Source organism: Acipenser ruthenus, chromosome 17 (assembly GCF_902713425.1).
Source record: "Acipenser ruthenus chromosome 17, fAciRut3.2 maternal haplotype, whole genome shotgun sequence".
Lineage (NCBI taxonomy): Eukaryota > Metazoa > Chordata > Actinopteri > Acipenseriformes > Acipenseridae > Acipenser > Acipenser ruthenus.
Window position 1 is genome coordinate 3,569,144 of NC_081205.1, and position 17,182 is coordinate 3,586,325.

Consider the following 17,182-nt stretch of genomic DNA (forward strand, 5'->3'; position numbering starts at 1 on the left):
TTATCTCAGGGCTGACCATAGTAAGTGCAAAGACGGGATCTCCAATCATCCTGGAAAGTGTCGGGGGCCTCATGACCAGGAATTAGCCAGCTAAGTTAATTAATAAAAGGTATTGTACACCTTGCTGTCCCTTAGTTGTAGGCCTTACATCAGATGTAACTACTGGCCAACACTGCCCCCCCCCCCCTTGCCTGCCCCAGTCCCTTAGCCCAATCACGTAGCCACACTGCTTCCTTCTGTACTAGTCCCTCGGCTCTAACAAAGAGGCCACACTACGGGGTTCTACTTACACAAGACTAGTGGGAGCTCTAAACCTTGTGAGCACAAAAATAATGGTGCATCCAGGGAGAGTATTAAAGGTTGCTTTTGTTCAAGGTGAATGTTAGGTTAGTTGGTTCTGCTTTTGGTTGCTTCAAACAGTCACACAATTTCCTAGGCCAGAATTCACAATTTCTCCTTTGGCTCTTCCCAGGCCACATGGCCTCTCAGTTCCTCAGTTTTAACCACATGGGAAAGATTTGAGCACTGGGAGCCCTAAACGCGCCCAGCCAAGGTCTCCAGGCTCAGCGACTTGTGACTATTTCAGCCCGAGGGAAGTGGACACACACGGAAGGTCACCTGGAGGTCAGACATGTGACCGGGTAGGCCTTGTCTGTTTTACCTGGGGGCGGCAATCATGGGCATGTTTACAATGGTGTTTTGTGTCAATAAATGACAGCTGAGAGAGGCTGTTCAGTTGCTTGAGCACAACACGGATGAATGAGGTCTTGTTTCTGGACTTTTGTTAAGGCGGGGAAATGGAGCTACCAACCAGACTACTGGTGATGCAAATACTGATTTTGCTTACTGTAAGTGTAGTCATATTAATAAAAAAAACACCATTTGTATCATTTCACTGCTTTCCATATCATTGTGCTGTTCAACTTGTCATAAAGTATATTTCAAAACTGAAACTGGAAGAGGTGAAGCAACAGTTCAGCACTTCCTCTGAAAGTGACATGCTGCCCAGCACAGGGAGCACTGGAGAGGTGGAGAGACTCAAAGTGAAACGCCATGTCTCAGGAGCTAACTAGCCCTGTAAGCTAATGTAAGAAGGATAGGTTGATAACAATAAATATAACAACATTAAAAGGCAAGTAATTTAAGATGACTGCATATCCTTTCTAGAAACTTAATTGGCAAATAGGCATGGCAACAGTTTCACTATTGGAATGAATATATATATATATATATATATATATATATATATATATATATATAGACACACACACACACACAGAGTAATATATTTGCACTCCAGCCTCCAAACATGTCCAACCTGTTTCAAACAGGAGGGTGAAAATACTCATTCCAGCAGCTCTGGAGTGTGAGCGCAGCTGCAGCCAGAGTGGGAGGTATTTAGAGTGAAGAGCGGCTATGCAATATTCAATATGCAACACGCTGTGGGTTTAGATCTATTGTCCAGCTTGGCCTTAACGAATGCAAATCAAATGCACCATGAGGCACAGGCAGGCCTGGGACACAGTGGTATTTGCTGGGGCCAGCGAGGGGACCATTGTCTTTCCACTGTGAAAAACAATAGCAGCTGTTGAAGAGAAGCCAATATACGATACACCAATACATGAGGGCTACTTGGGATCCAATCCTTCAGCACAATAACATATGGCTTGTGCTGTAAAACCCAGCCAGCCAAAGTTAGGGGTTTCAGGGTTTTGAGATGTTTAAACAAACCTTAATGAACAAATATTCATGAAATAAAGTGAATTACACCTAATAATTTTATATATATATATAGTCTTGCTTAGGAAACCAGGGTTAACGGGATCTTGCACTAACTAGGATCTTGAACTAGAATCCTGGAGGTTCCTGGCCCCTTGACACATGAAACCTCAGTTCTGTGCCGACCATTTAAGCCACTTTCTTGCGGGACGCAGTTGCTTGAGATGACACGTACTGGCTCTGACGGCTTCGGGTGCAAGCAGTGCCTGTGAACTAATGATCTTTCAGTATCGCCGCCTCCCTGCTCCCCCTCCCTCCAACACCAGTGTCTTACTGACTCAATCTGGGCTCTCTCTCTCAGTCCAGCTCACAGATGGGCACCAGTTTCAGATGGCAGGCCCCTGAATGGTTATAAAAGCAAGCATTGCTGCGGGCAATGCTGCGCCACACAGCTGCTAGGAGCTGGGTCGTGTTGCACTGCCCTGGGCAAAACAAACAGCTATTCAAGAGGACTGCAATTTCAACAAGATAACAACAATCATCCAGCTCTCTGTCATACCTGTGTGTGTGTGTGTGCCTGTCAAAGCAGTCAAATAACCTACACATGAATACACAGGGTTTGAAAAAAACCATTTGCCCATGTAATGCATGTGTATTCTTTAAAGAATTCCAATCAGGACTTCCAGCATCTAAAAATGATGAGTCCAGGAATTTCAATTCGGAAACAAATCTTCCTAAAGCCTTTCGTGCAATATCCAGACCAAGCCATTCCAATAGCCTGCATTATTCTTGTACATGACATCAGCGTGATCAGTTATTGGTGACACGGCGTGCTAGGCCAGCTGGGAGCTATTAGTGCAATTCAAGAGTGCTCTGTCTGCAAAAAAAAAGCCAAGCCTTAGCTTCATCTTTCTGCATGGCCTTCATTAAAGGCTGTGTTCTGCACAGTCTCACTTATTCAGGAGCTCACTTGCTCCAGTATTTATGTCCCAGTAAAAGCTCTCTAGCCCTATACTGTGTGTATATAAATAAACTGATATCCATACCCACACTATGCTGATGTATTCAAATGTATTCTGCAGGATGACATCATAGTTAAATTCACTGTCAATCTTAAACATTTTTACTCCACTATCAAATCTGAGTCTGTTGGGACTAATCTGATTACGACAAAAGCATAACAAGAAACACATAGAAAGAGAGATGTACAAACTACATGGGGGAAACTAAATTAATTATCATGAAAGAATGACCAGTGGGGGTCTTGAAATTTGAAAAAACGAATAAGCTGATCATGATGACCACGATGTTCATTGGGAGACACCGCCCCCTGGTGGCGAAGGAGTACAATTGAAAATCGAAAGTTTACAAGCAATGCCTGTAACTGTTCATACTTTACATGACTTGATGCACTGCGGTCATGGATTATCTACCCTCCTGCAAGATATTACACCATTTTCACTAAATGTTTATAAACATCCTGTATATTATTTGCCCTATATTATTATTTGAGGTATCTAACCATATGTTCGTGCAATGTACATATTTTGCTATATGGCATGACTTTTCTTTACCTTGAGCACCCGAGGATCCACGACGTTTAAATGTCACAGATCTCGATTCATGAAAGTTAACGCACCTGTGACTAATTAGTAGAGGCAGCTCAATGCAGGGGAACGGTCGGTGGTGTTCCCGCATTGTTTGTTTAGTCTGTCTCTCAGCGTGATTGGGGTTCACTACATTGTCTGTTTTATTCCCCGGGTTCGGGCACTTGCATTCCCGTGTCTGGCATCATGCAGGATCTCATAGCGGGAGTCCAGAAGATTCGGTTCGATCTGGAAGTGGACGTGCTTATGCAGAAAGGGGCCCGGCCGCTCCCGTTCCCGGGAATGGACAGTAAGTTAAACGATTGGAAGAAAAAAAAAAAACGTGTAATTATATGTTCTTTTCAAACAACACACACAAAGCGTCCCAGTTTAGAAGTATAGGTATATACTGCACATAATCGTATCGTTTATATACAGATGGAATTGTGTCTGAAATGCAGCAATAGAATTTTGCACAAAAAAAAAAAAAATGAGTGAGTTTCTGGGGAAACTTAGTCCCCTATTAAGGGATTTTAATTCTAACAAACACAGAAAACACTGTGATTTGGGAGCCTGAACAGGAGTATAAGAACATAAGAAAGTTTACAAACGAGAGGAGGCCATTCGGCCCATCTTGCTCGTCTGGTTGTTAGTAGTTTATTGATCCCAGAATCTCATCAAGCAGCTTCTTGAAGGATCCCAGGGTGTCAGCTTCAACAACATTACTGGGGAGTGAATCCTATTTTCTGTTCTGAATGCCCCTTTATCTAATCTCCATTTGTGACCCCTGGTTCTTGTTTCATTTTTCAGGTCGGAAAAGTCCCCTGGGTTTAAAAGGCATATGACATGCCTTTTAAATCAGGAATAATTCTGGTTGCTCTTCTTTGCACTCTTTCTAGAGCAGCAATATCCTTTTTGTAACGAGGTGACCAGAACTGAACACTGTATTCTAGATGAGGTCTTACTAATGCATTGTAAAGTTTTAACATTACTTCCCTTGATTTAAATTCAACACTTCTCATAATATATCCGAGCATCTTGTTGGCATTTTTTATAGCTTCCCCACATTGTCTAGATGAAGACATTTCTGAGTCAACATAAACTCTTAGATCTTTTTCATAGATTCCTTCTTCAATTTCAGTATCTCCCATATGATATTTATAATGCACATTTTTATTGCTGCCTGCAGTACCTTACACTTTTCTCTATTAAATGTCATTTGCCATGTGTCTGCCCAGTTCTGAATGCTGTCTAGATCATTTTGGATGACCTTTGCTGTTACATCAGTGTTTGCCACTCCTCCTATTTTTGTGTCGTCTGCAAATTTAACAAGTTTGCTTACTATACCAGAATCTAAATCGTTAATGTAGATTAGGAATAGTAGAGGACCTAATACTGATCCCTGTGGTACTCCACTGGCTACCTCGCTCCATTTTGAGGTTTCTCCTCTAATCAGTACTTTCTGTTTTCTACATAGGAACTAGACACATGTGATCTGAGAGCCAGCTACTAATTCATCCCAGTAGTTCCAGTATCTGAGAGATAGCAGATAACTGTATAGAGAACTGAATAGCTGTGCTGGAGGATTTGAGAGCCAGCTTGTACTTTACAGAATAGGGAACTGAAAACAGGAGATACATTCTAGAGACAGAGTGTGGCAGGTTGCGCAAGTCTTTTCTCCTGAAGATAGAGGAGTCTATTCTCAGAATGTGTGAAGGAGGACGTCCGGGTTAAGGTCGAAACCTCACAGCTGTTCCCTTCTCCACAGAGTCGGGCTCGGCAGTGTGTGAGTTCTTCAGCCGGGGACTCTGTAAAAGAGGTGTGTAGAAACAGGATGCACTGGGGCTGCACCTCTGCTAGGCTGGGTTCAAAACCAGTTCAGGTAAACAAGTGAGATGCGTCTCAGCTTAGTTCCCATTCGATTAATCCACCACACCACACAGCGCAGTGGGACAGAGTCTCTGCTTGTGAGTGACTCAGGAAGGCGGTGAGTGGGGAGGAGGGGTCCTGGGCAAGTCACCTAAAATTCACGATTTTAAAGAAAAGGAAAAACATAATTGGGTGTCCTCTTGTAGCTAGGGTGCAAGCAGCCTGTCCATTCTAGGGGTGGAAATAAGGCCCCCCCCATTGCATAGCAGTTTGATCCATTCCTGGTTTTACCATGAGTTTAATACCTGAGCTTGTTACCTGTACATGGTGGCTAATCAAGCTAGTAGTAAAACCTGGAATGGGTGGAACTGCTATGCAGCAGGAGTCTCCTTTCCATCCCTGCATTCATTTAGAGGGGTTCTGAATGTGGGTTTTCATTTAGGAAGCATGACCGTGCACACACAGTACCGCCGACGGCACACGAATTTACAGCGAATGATACGTTGAAATGCTCCTTCTCCTCTGGGACGCGCTGCCTGACTCTGTGTGTTTGTGATTCAGGAGCCATGTGTCCCTTCCGTCACCTGCGTGGAGAGAAGTCCATCGTGTGCAAGCACTGGCTGCGCGGGCTGTGCAAGAAGGGGGACCAGTGCGAGTTCCTGCATGAGTACGACATGAGCAGAATGCCAGAGTGCTTCTTCTACTCCAAATTCAGTGAGTACGGCGGGGAGGTGAAAGGCTTTGGAAACGACTCCTTCACCCGCTGTTTAACTGAGTGCATCCATTTGCACCCCTCTCGTAAAATGGGTCACCCCATTTGTTTAAAAAAAAAAAAAAAAGTTATGTAGCATGTTTCTGTATTTGTACCTGTGATTATTGCTTGATTATTTAGAATACAGAAATATGTTAAATATGTTGATGTTCTTCTATAGCGTAATTGCAATTCTAATTGTAATTACTGCAGCATAATTCTAACTGATCACATAGCATTGTAAAAGCTGCTGTAGTTGTAATTATGACTGGCCTCGGGTCTGCAGTCCGAGTTTGCTGCTGAATGGACTTGCTTGAGGTCCATTGCTGTTAACCTGCCGCCTCCCCTCCTCCTCCTCCTGCAGGCGAGTGCAGTAACAAGGAGTGCCCGTTTCTTCACATCGACCCTGCCAGTAAGGTCAAGGACTGCCCCTGGTATGATAGGGGCTTCTGTAAGCACGGTAGGGGCATTGTCCTATTCTCACTTCTACACACCCCTTTCACAAACACCAAACTCATTCGTTAGCTAACTGTTTGCAAAGTCCTGCTATAAATACGAGGTGAACATGACTGCCTTTTGTGTCTTCATTGGTGTACGTGAACAAAGAAAATGCAAGTGTGTAAGCTATGGAGGAGCAGCCCTCCTTGTCAGTGGCTCGCTCTCATGTGTTTCATTGAACTCCCTTGTCCTCAGTATAAATCCGTGGGCTCTCCAGGCATGATTTACCTGGTGGAGAGTTGAGGAGGGAAGGGAAGGGAAGGCTGACTTTTCTCTCGTCTCTTGCAGGTCCCCTCTGCAAACACAGGCACACCAGGAGAGTGATCTGCCCCAATTATTCAGTGGGGTTCTGCCCAAAGGGAGCCCACTGCAAGTTTGTCCAGTAAGTCATGTTACCTCCTCTTCTGGCAAAACTCTGTATCAACTGGCTGTATTAGCAAACATTTCTCAATGTGTGGAGGAATAGCTCTAACCCTCAGGGGTCTGCGTTTAGGGTTAACCACTTGAGATGCAATTTGGAAGGGGCATCTGGCTGGCCACTTTGCATAATACAAAAGTCTTACGCTACCATTTTGAAAAGCTTTATTCAAAATCACCAACATACCCCTGTTTTTATGCTCTGTGTGTTCTTTTGTCATTACTCTTTCAGTCCCAAAGCAGACTTGCCGACATGCCCCTCAGAGCAGCACAAGGTAGGCAGCTGTCTGCTGAAGAGTCTAATTGAAGACCCTTTTCTCCCCATTGTGTGTGGCGCTAGGTTTAGTTTACAGCAAACTGGAGTAGTCAGGACTGATTCTATTGAAGTCCTTTCCACCTGAGCACCTGCTGTCTTTATGAATGTTTAACACTTTCATGCACGAAGTATTGAAAATAGCTGAAAAAAGTAGCTTTGGACACATAATAAATACATTTTTCATTCAATTAAAAAAATAAATAAATCCATTGCTTTATATAAGGAAAATATGGTATCCTCATATATGAGGTTATCATGTATTTGTGTCTTCCATGTGTCCCCATATGAGGTCGCCATGCATGAGAAGGTTGAATCCTATTGTCATATCTGGACTAAATGGCCAACTTGTAGGCAAGAGAGAAAGTTTAAGATCAATGGTTTAAATATATTAAAAATATATATATTTTAAACTTTCATGGCTGATTCATAGTTCAGTCTTGCGACCACTGGGACACAGTCCTGCGAAAAATATATCTCTGGTAACCAGTTTTTCTTGGGTCACTGACAGCGAGTCGTACGACTTGTAAAATGAACAGTACAATCCTCTCTCGCTCTCTTGTATCTCCCCAGCATTCCAGCCAGCCTATGGAGCTGGCTCCAGCCCCAGTGATGATTGACATGGCACTCCTGGCCAGGCACCAGAACCTGCTGCTGCAGGAGATCACTCCCTTCCCACACCTCTCCACTACCATGAGCATCGTCCACTACCAGCTGAGCCGGCTGCAGGAGGCAGGCACGTCAACACGAGGCTCCGCCCGGCCCATCCACCTTGTCACCTGCTACAAGGTGAGAGAGAGGGCCAAGGAGCTGCACCCGTTCTGCAGAACTACTGTGGTCTCTCCCAGTGTCCATAGAGGCTGTTCAACAGTTCACTGCATACAAAGTTAGATAAGGGCATGTCTATATCAAAGCCAGAGGTACAGCCAATGGGAGGCAGCAGTTAAATGGGATTTTTGGATTGATTTTGTAATTGGTTATCACTAATCAATTAAATGAATGTTTTAGAAAGTTGTCGATCAACAGAATAGAACTGATTTTGTTACCGGTGTTTTAAAACAGATATTGCAGCCGGAATGATCGTTTGGCTCTTTTGGTTAAATGTTTCTTAGCGAGACCAGCTCTGCTGTCCTTGACTGTGCTGTCCGGCTCTGTTTCACTGCAGTGTGGAGAGAAGGGTCATTACGCCAACAAGTGTGGAAGGAGGCACCAGGGCCTGCTGGCTGAGCACTGAGAGAAGGGCATTGCTCTGGACCGTCCTCAAGGGGCTTCAACAGCCAGGGTCCATTGAGGAGAAACATTACAACAAGCAATGTGATTGGCTGACGCACTTTGAAGTCCAAGGATTAACTGTTCAAATGCATTGGTTTACACGGTTAATCAGGCAATTTTAAAGTGAAGTTCTACATTGTTTCTTTGTATTGTTTAAATGGAAAAGTTTGGTCGCAAGTGATATAAATTTGAAGATCTGTAAACGATCTGGTAAAAGTAAATACGTATTCAATTCAAATAATTTAATAAAGTTGTTAATTTTCTAAATAAAGTTTATATTTGCAGTACTGATGAGGTTTGCGTTCATCTTTCCTTACAGTACATGTGACAGGTGTTATTACTGTTGAAAAAATAAATAAGTATTCAAGTATTTCTCAGAGAAGAGACCACAGGGTGTAAAATAGATCCCTTATATAATACAGACTGAGAGCCTGCATTTAAAAAAACTGTTTCGATAGTAAATGGTTTGATATAGATATTATACTACAACATATAAATACTATACATAAATAAGTTCATTTAAATACATCTCATTTTGCAGAGAATCTTCACTAATCCAGCGATGGCTCCAGTTCTCATAATTCAGAGAGCTGCGCTCAGTCGAACTGGCAGGCCAGAACAGCCAGCCCCTCAATGGTACTTCCTCCAGCGATCCTGCTCTGGAAACAAAGGAGAGACGCAGTGTAAAAGATGGGCTACATACCTGATAGTATTATATTAACACAATATGATTTGTGTATTATTCTTCATCTTGGCCAGGAGATATGTATCAGTCTATACTGTTGTTCATAATAAAGTAATAGGAAAACTTCTTAGTCAAGATAATAGGTAACCATTTCGCCAGGTCAAACACACTAGTCTATGAGGCTGAGAAGTTTCTTTGCCTCTCGTCAGAAAACTTACTGAGGTGCTGGTAGTTCCAGCTGTAGCTCAGCACACAGTATGCAGCCAGCAGCATCGCCACACCGCCAGCCCCACCCTTCTTCACATCTATATACTTGCTGTAATACCTCTGCCAGCCTGTGGATATCATTCAAAGTGATTAGGCAGGACAGCATGGGAAGGAGACAGCAGAACTGCACACTGCAATGACGACCTACAATGGAAACTAATGTTTATGCAAGCCAGTTAAATTAATGCAAGCGATTCACATTCTGAATGATGTACATCTGGTGTTGGTGCCGTGAAAGTTACCATGATCTACATTCACAGCATGGGAAGCAACTTCTTGCACAAAGCATTGCCCATTCAAATTTCCAACAGCTTTGGGATGAATGGTTCTAAAGATATAACAACAAAAAAGGGTGTATGATTTACACACTGTGAAGGATAATAAATAATTCCTGATTCTATGACTACCCGTCCTTCTGAACTGGCTGCACATCGCACTCCCCTCCCCAGCTCTGTCCAGACCCCGGACCCACATCCCACTCCCCTCCCCAGCTCTGTCCAGACCCCGGACCCACATCCCACTCCCCTCCCCAGCTCTGTCCAGACCCCGGACCCACATCCCACTCCCCTCCCCAGCTCAGTCCAGACCCCAGACCCACCTCTGCGCATCGCTGCTAGTCCGGTGGCGGGCTGCAGCTCCCGAGACCCCAGCCAGGCGGGCAGCTCCCCCAGCCTCACCTCCATCAGCCGTCTCTCTGCAAGAGGAACTGCACATCGCAGGCCCGTTAACACCTGCTGAATCAGTGGCACGCCGCTCATCTTCCAGTCAATGTGCTAAAAGAGCCAGCTTGTTTTTTTTTTTTGCTGCAGATTATTTAGTTTTCCAGATTATACTTTGCTTTCAGTTTGACTCCAGCAAAGTCGTTTTATTGTGCCACCGCACTTCAGATTGACTTGCTGTGCAGCAGGTATTTGGACCTCTCACCTTTTCACAGGAGGTGACTCTCTAGTGTGGTGGCAACACTCCCTTTTCTCAATACGCAGAGGCTCACACTATAGTAAATGAACTAAATGCTGTGTAATAATGTCAAATCAACAATCAACTGTGAGCCCAAACTCCAGACTGTACCTTGTCTAGTGTCCTGTTCAGGCAGGCATGGCCTATCCTCTACGCGCCAGGGGGAGGGTTTCACTGGGAGCATGGAGAATCCTATTCCCTGGTACCCAGGGTGGAGCTCTGGGAGCCACTCCAAGCCTCTGGGTGTTAAATCTGAGCCAGCTGATTTGCTGAGGGACTGGGAGAGTACTGGGACGGCTTTTTCACTGGTCTCTGCGCTGCCCTTCCTGGAGATTACATCATAATTCCTGCTGCAAAAGTTCTCCCTGATGTGATCCCACACATTGGTTTTCGTGAACTGCTTGCTGTCCCTACTGTGATCCAGTAACACATTCTGTCCCCTACATGTATTCTGCTGTTGGTACAATCCAGCAGTATTTTTGTTGCCCATCAAAGCGTACTTAGTGTGGTCCCAAACACTGGTTTTGCTTCTGCTTTCGCTTGTTTTAACTTCCAGCACTCTCTTCCCGGGGGAAACGGCAGGCACTCTGGTCTGTTCTGCCAAACTCTGCCCTGCTACAGAATCAGTACTGCGGGATTCTGAACCCTGAAGGGGTGCTAACTCCAAAGCCTGGAGTTTTGACGTGGTTTGCTTGCTTCTAAGTTTCGGAACAGCCTGGTTTTGCATTACTTGTTCTAAACCATGCTTATCCACCTTTGTCAGAACAGCAGTTTGGTTGAGGTGCAATAATGGTGTGTCAGCCGGTGTATTGTGTGTGGCTTGAGCATCTCCTTGTGCCGATGACAATGCAGGGCTGCTTTTCTTGTCTTTGAGTGACGATATCATACTGGTCTGCTCTTTGCTGTTCTGTTGCTTTTTAAGCCCTTTACTCCACATTTTCTGAAGCCCTGCTTTGCCGACTTTATCCCCTGCCTTGGTATTCTCTGTCTTTACTTTAGGGGCTGGAATTTCTGAAGTCTGGAGAGTGGAGATGTCCTGTGTTTTTGCTTTCTTGCTTTTCAGAATGGTTGAAGGCTCTTTGAGATTTAATTTGCTGTCTTTTTCTTTCTTTTTAGCAGCTGCTTGTTGTTTTCTGCCTGCCTTCGAGCTGTCAGACAGTGGTACCCCATTGGAGCCTGCTGTTACCCCGGCAACTGACGCCATTTTGCAGTGAGGTAAGTGGGACTTAAGCCTCTTGAACGGCTTTCCACAAAATGGACACAACTCCGTCCCGGGAGCAGCAGCTCCTGTCTTCTTGGCTGAGAAAAACAAAGAAACAAACAGCCAATAAAAATGTAGGGGTGTGCCGAGATTTCGGATTAACACTGCCCCCCCTTTCTTCTGTTCAATACATAGTGACATGCAAAAAGATCTCATTGCCTGCATGCAAATGTCTTAGATATAGTTATAATGTCAAAACCTCTTCATTTCTTATACTTACATCTGATTGCAGCATTAACACTTGTATTTCTGCAAATGGGATTGCAAATCCATTCATTTGTTACCATCTATTATAATTTGAACTCCTTATACTTCCTTGCAACAGTTCTGCTAATAAGGCATGATATTCTGAGTCTGTAATTATTAATAGCAAACGACACTTAGCACTGAAATGACCTAGTACTATAATAACTAGTAGAACACATTACTGTAGTTAAAGTACCGGCACGTACAAAATACGGAGTAACGTTACTGTTCATTCTAAAAGTTAATGAGCATAGAAGTTAAGGCTTGCATTTACATATTTATTCTACGTGTAACGTTATTCTGTTTAAATTTCAACTCACCCGCACTCATGTGCCCGACTTTTACACGCGTTGACCTCAAACTCTTTGAAGATCAACCAATCAGAAGACTTCATGAAACTATAGCCACGTCCGATTGGTGGAAACCTCCCAAATTATTGTAAAATGTTAACATATTACCTGAAAATGAAAAAAAGCTACGAGTCATAACGATATTTTTGGATTTATTTATTTATTTTTAACTTTGTCAGATCTGTAAAACTTGTAGGAAACAATAAGACACGCTGCATGCAAGATGTATTATTATATATACAATATTGTTACAACAAAAAAAAATAATAAGATGAATTTTGACATGCATACCGGTATATCATCTGCAGAGGCATATCACAGTACAGCATGAGTAAAACTAGCGCTCCAAAAAAGAAGCAAAATATTCAGTAAGAACGGACCCTGGTAAAGGTAGCGTTGCAAATGCCTGCGTGTTATATATATTTAAAAAATCCTCTATACTATTTAGTTAGCTCCTTATGAAAACAATACAGTTTTAATGAAGGGATTTATTTATTTGTTTTACATTCCTCCCACGTCCCTACGAGGACCCATATTCGTCGCTATGTTGGTATTTTCTCGGTGGTTTAGGTGTCCTGATCTCGCCTGCGTGTCCGGCAGGTGGGTCCCCTTCTTTATTGCGCAGCCGCGCTGTCATGTAAACAGCGATACTAGACACGGAAATAAGGGTGGGTGAAAACGGGAACAAGTCCTCCTAAAATACCGCATTTAAATTATAGGGGTGGGAGTATTTTAATAGAGGGGTTGCTGATGTTGTGTAAAATCAACGCACATATAGAGCAGAAAGAATACAACCGGGGGGTACAGTCAGTCGTGGTAAGATTTGGGGTATATAAAGCGACTGGTGTTTGACTTCGGGAGGCGTGCTGTTAATACACAAAAGGGGGCAACAAAGACGGGTTTAAAATGATTGTTTTAGTTGGGTGATTCTGCTATAACGTCGATCCAGTATTATCAAGGGCTGAAACGTATGTATATGACTTGACAGTAATATATTACTAACTAAGCCGGTGTGGAGTTCTTTGTGATCGGCTCCGCTTGCTCTTAGTAAAAATAGTACTTCCATTATTGACGTTTGCCTGATATAAAGAAAAGGGGTTGGATTATAATTTCACATGTTATCCATTAAAATTAAAGACACGTCAAAACGTCGCTAGAGGAGGAGCATTACTAGGCCTCGATTAGTCGAAATGAAAGTGAAGGCCGATGTGTTTTTATTTTATTGAGCTCTTACTAGCTGCCGGCGCCACAGTGAAAGTCCTTTACCACGACAGCCCGATTGTAAACTTGACACGGAATAACCCCGTCTATTCAAGTTCAATGTGGAAATGCGAGGTTGCAGCAGAGTGACTGAGAAGCGGATTGAACCGGGACGGGGTAACTAAGCGAACACCTCTTGTTTCTATTGAGCGTTTGTGATAGGAATTCAAAGGGATTTCATTTGAACATTGGACCACGATCTGTTAGATGTTATCAGAAAGCAGGTGAGTCGTTCTTTTGGTATATCCTCTGTTATTTACACTTTCCACGCGTATTCTTCTGAATCGTTTGAAAACGTGTTTACGAGAAACAACATGTCATACAAGAATGGCCATTTTGGGTTTTGATATGCGACATTTTATCCCCATACATTACCAGGTTTATTTATGTTTCTATAAGGACATGGCATCACCCATAGGTATAGGTGTTGGTTTATTGTTAATGTTATTTATTACATTTATAGTGATGGGTCGAATTAATAATTTGAGTAACAGAAATGTGAAATATTCAGCTGCAGTACTAAAGCTTTACTCTTTTGGTACTGTACGCATGTAGTGGTATATCAAAACAACTGAGAACGTCGTTTGCACCACCAGCAATATTTATTTTTTTTTGTCAACGTTTTATTACTTTTTTTTTTTTTTTTTTAAATAAACTTTGGGCACTGTGTTTGAAGAATGCCAGCAATGGATTCCACATATATTACTCTTCTAGTTTATGTAGCCTAGTCCAGTGATGACAACACAACTAGGACTGATAACCACCTGGCTTAGAAGAAAGGCTCTGTGTAACTGAAAACCCCACCTGCAGATCTGAAAGGGCTGACACAGTGTCATAATGCAGTGTCTGTGCCCCTCACAGGAAGCGCCCTCGGAGCTGTGACAACGATGACAGCCAGCTTCTCCCACAGCCCAAACGTGGAGGTAGCAGCAACCCCCTCTTCCCAGAGCTGGGCCGGGACATCTGGGATTTAGAGGTGAGGCCCACTGCCACATGGGTAAAACAAAACCGCTGTACTGTGGGCCGTGTTCACAAAGCATTTACCATGCTGAGTTAACACCAAAAAGGAAACGAAACGTAGCTGTTATGAGGGTCAGGTCAATTTCTGTTTTTAAAATCAATAACAATTCCAGTTACCATTCGCTTTTAATCAGTTCCAGCACACCATTGATCAAAATTGAAATTAGCAGTATTCTCACAGTGCCAACAGATTACTTGCATTGAAGTCCATTGGAAATGGAAGTGGAATTCAAAAAACAGGAATAGATCCCAACCCTAAATGATATAAAATGCTTCAGAAAATAACTCCAGGTTGATTTAACTTCTGTTGTTCCTTGCTAGTTCTGTAACATTAGCATTCTTACAATTAATCAGCATTTGTTTATCTTAAGAACTACTTTAGGGAGTAGTGTTAATATTTTTGTTGCTATGTGTACACTCTGTCGATCTGTCGCCAAACCTACAACAAAGGCTTGCAAAAGAAAAAACTAAACGCGACGATAGTGATTAGATTGATTTCACTGCTAGTGATTATTTCATAATCACGCGTACCTGTATTGATGCAGAACCACTCTGTCTCTCCAGTCCTCCAGCAGCGACAGCAGTGCAATCAGCAGCCCGGAGCGTGCTGGGAGCAGCAACCAGCCTGCCGAGGCAGGAGGAGGCTACTTGAACCCGGGGACTTTCAGCTCCGCTACCTCGTCCTCTGTGCACTTCAACGAGGAGTCTGCCTCTCTGAGCCAGGACTCCTACCAGCGAATCAACCGCATCCTGCGAGAGGCGCACTTCCACAGCCTGCAGAGCCGCGGGCCCCCAGGAGACACGTGATTCCTGCCTCTCTTCCCCCCCCCAGCGCCTCTAACACCTTCTGTGAAGGACGGAGGGGGCAGGACCCCTCGCGGTGGCGGGGAAGAAGAAACACGGATTCCCGTTTGGAGAGAGAGCCCCAAGAGAGTGGATTTCAATTCTTGCACAACCTTTGTCGGGTTGACTTCTTCATTATTATTATCACCAACATCATCTTCAGTTTGCATTTTAATTTAAATCTTTTTCTCTCTCGATTTCCTTGTAATAATAGGTGGGTGTCTTCAATAAGTGCTTCACTTTAGCAGCCCGTATGTCTCTTCTTTTGGTTTTGCCAGTTATCCCACTAGCAGGCCAGGTGTTTTTCAAATTATCAGATCATTTTTGTAGGGGGGTAAAAGGAAAAACATATCCTTACCATGTCTTGTGTACTTGAATGTGACAATCAGGCATCCTCGTAGCTGGGGTTAAATGAAAGGCTCTTTATGGACAGAAGATAGCATGCTATTACCTGCTGCTGCTGCTGTGTTGAAGTTTGGTTCTGATGGGAGAGAGCTGTATCTTTGATTCTCAGCGTGTTTCTTGTTCAGTGGCTGGCAGCTACCACACTTTGTTGGCTGTTGCAGATTTTATTTCCAATCTACAATAAAATCAGGACAGTATTCTTTTTGGATGACACGAATGTTGATCACTACCTTTCTGTTCTACTTTGAAGTGACAGTGGGGTGTAATTACGGATCTAAACAGAACTAAATATAGCCAGCCTTTTATTCCCAAAGAAGGTAATTTAGGTAAGTATGAGATTCCAGAAAAGCACTTCATTTTTAGTTTAGTTTTTTTGCAATGAATGCTGGAAATGTAATGCAAGCCACAGTAAGGAGGCTGGCAACTTGCTGCAACCTAACATGTATATAACAGATCACCCTGAGGGCTTGCACCAAAATCAGCTTCCCACTAATTATAGACGATAGCATTAGTAGTAACTGCTAAAGATGGTTTGCTGGTCTAGAGAGCTAAAATAAGCAAAGTGTAATACTCAAGAGAATGTATACACTGTTTAGACCATCATTTTAACCCTGCAAAAAATATTTTTTATGCATTCTATAAGGTTCATTTTCTTTTATTGGAATTGTTTCATTTTAGTTTCTCCCAGTAGATATGAGAATCTTGTACCAACGCAGAACTTCGATTTGCTCAGATTAAATCAATAGTTGTTTTGGATGCACCGAGCAACACAGGGTTAAAATGCTGCTGTAGCTTTTTAGTCAACTTTTTTTATTTTTGAACCAGACACCCAGGCTTGGTGACTGGTGAGTCAGATGACCTTTAACGTGGTTTCCACGGCAACCCAAAAAGAGAGGCAGGGGCTGCTGGGGGGGGGGGGAATCTCGGGGCAGCATATTCAGAGGATTCCCGAGAGTTCGCTACACATGCCTGCTTGTCAGAGTCACTTTCAGAGGGTCAGGTCTGCCTTTTTGCAGTTATTGCTACTAATTATTATAGAAAGATTTAGAGGTCGTGTTGAAGACTAAGTTCACTTGTTTATTCTTAGTGTAAAAAAAAAAAAAAAAAAAATCCAGGGACAAATGCATAGGACTTACTCGCTGAATTCCAGTTGTTTGCAATCGCATTGGGAGTGGAACTCTACCCACAAAGCCATTGCAGAATTGTGTGACCATGTGGTCAAGTTCAGCTATGGGCACTTTCTCAAGAGCTCAGTTTCAGGGATGGTGGATGCGTGATACGGGCACTACTTCTTAGGAACTGGGCAGCATTGTGCACTTTTTTTTTTGTACCCCAGTCCCCTTAAAAAATCATGTTGCTTTGATCCAGCCGAAAGGAGACTGTAGGTCACCATGATCAGAGTTGGAACTGAAGCTTAGTGAAGATGAGCTCTTAGTTTATTAGCGAATCACAGTGTTACCTCC

The 17,182-nt window shown here is 43.3% G+C and overlaps 3 protein-coding genes across 6 annotated transcripts; 2 read left to right on the top strand and 1 right to left on the bottom strand.

Moving 5' to 3' along the window:
• Positions 1-3,327: 3,327 nt before the first annotated feature.
• Positions 3,328-8,709, top strand: LOC117423607 (cleavage and polyadenylation specificity factor subunit 4-like). 2 transcript variants are annotated; one of them, XM_058989816.1, is made up of 8 exons: positions 3,330-3,615; positions 5,074-5,124; positions 5,736-5,888; positions 6,290-6,385; positions 6,712-6,805; positions 7,073-7,115; positions 7,727-7,942; positions 8,319-8,709. In XM_058989816.1, the coding sequence occupies exons 1-8, from the start codon at positions 3,513-3,515 to the stop codon at positions 8,385-8,387; spliced, it is 825 nt and encodes a 274-aa protein (XP_058845799.1). In that variant the 5' UTR covers positions 3,330-3,512; the 3' UTR covers positions 8,388-8,709. The 2 variants fall into 2 exon arrangements, with proteins under 2 accessions (XP_058845800.1, XP_058845799.1); XM_058989817.1 differs by lacking the exon at positions 5,074-5,124 and having other exon boundaries at positions 3,328-3,615.
• On the bottom strand, positions 8,664-12,757 carry LOC117423160 (uncharacterized protein C17orf80-like). 3 transcript variants are annotated; one of them, XM_058989815.1, is made up of 6 exons: positions 12,483-12,757; positions 12,162-12,299; positions 10,446-11,633; positions 9,976-10,083; positions 9,329-9,445; positions 8,664-9,084 (listed from the first exon to the last, which is right to left on the bottom strand). In XM_058989815.1, exons 2-6 carry the CDS (start codon positions 12,169-12,171, stop codon positions 9,056-9,058), a joined length of 1,452 nt encoding a protein of 483 aa, XP_058845798.1. In that variant the 5' UTR covers positions 12,172-12,299; positions 12,483-12,757; the 3' UTR covers positions 8,664-9,055. The 3 variants fall into 3 exon arrangements, 2 of the variants coding, with proteins under 2 accessions (XP_058845798.1, XP_033894529.3); XM_034038638.3 differs by lacking the exons at positions 12,162-12,299; positions 12,483-12,757 and adding an exon at positions 11,816-12,151; XR_004547748.3 differs by lacking the exons at positions 8,664-9,084; positions 12,162-12,299; positions 12,483-12,757 and adding exons at positions 9,620-9,705; positions 11,816-12,151 and having other exon boundaries at positions 9,387-9,445.
• A 77-nt stretch (positions 12,758-12,834) lies between these two features.
• Positions 12,835-16,841, top strand: LOC117423002 (protein FAM104A-like). The gene is made up of 3 exons (XM_034038312.3): positions 12,835-13,675; positions 14,313-14,427; positions 15,036-16,841. The coding sequence occupies exons 1-3, from the start codon at positions 13,659-13,661 to the stop codon at positions 15,276-15,278; spliced, it is 375 nt and encodes a 124-aa protein (XP_033894203.1). The 5' UTR covers positions 12,835-13,658; the 3' UTR covers positions 15,279-16,841.
• The last annotated feature ends 341 nt before the right edge of the window (positions 16,842-17,182 follow it).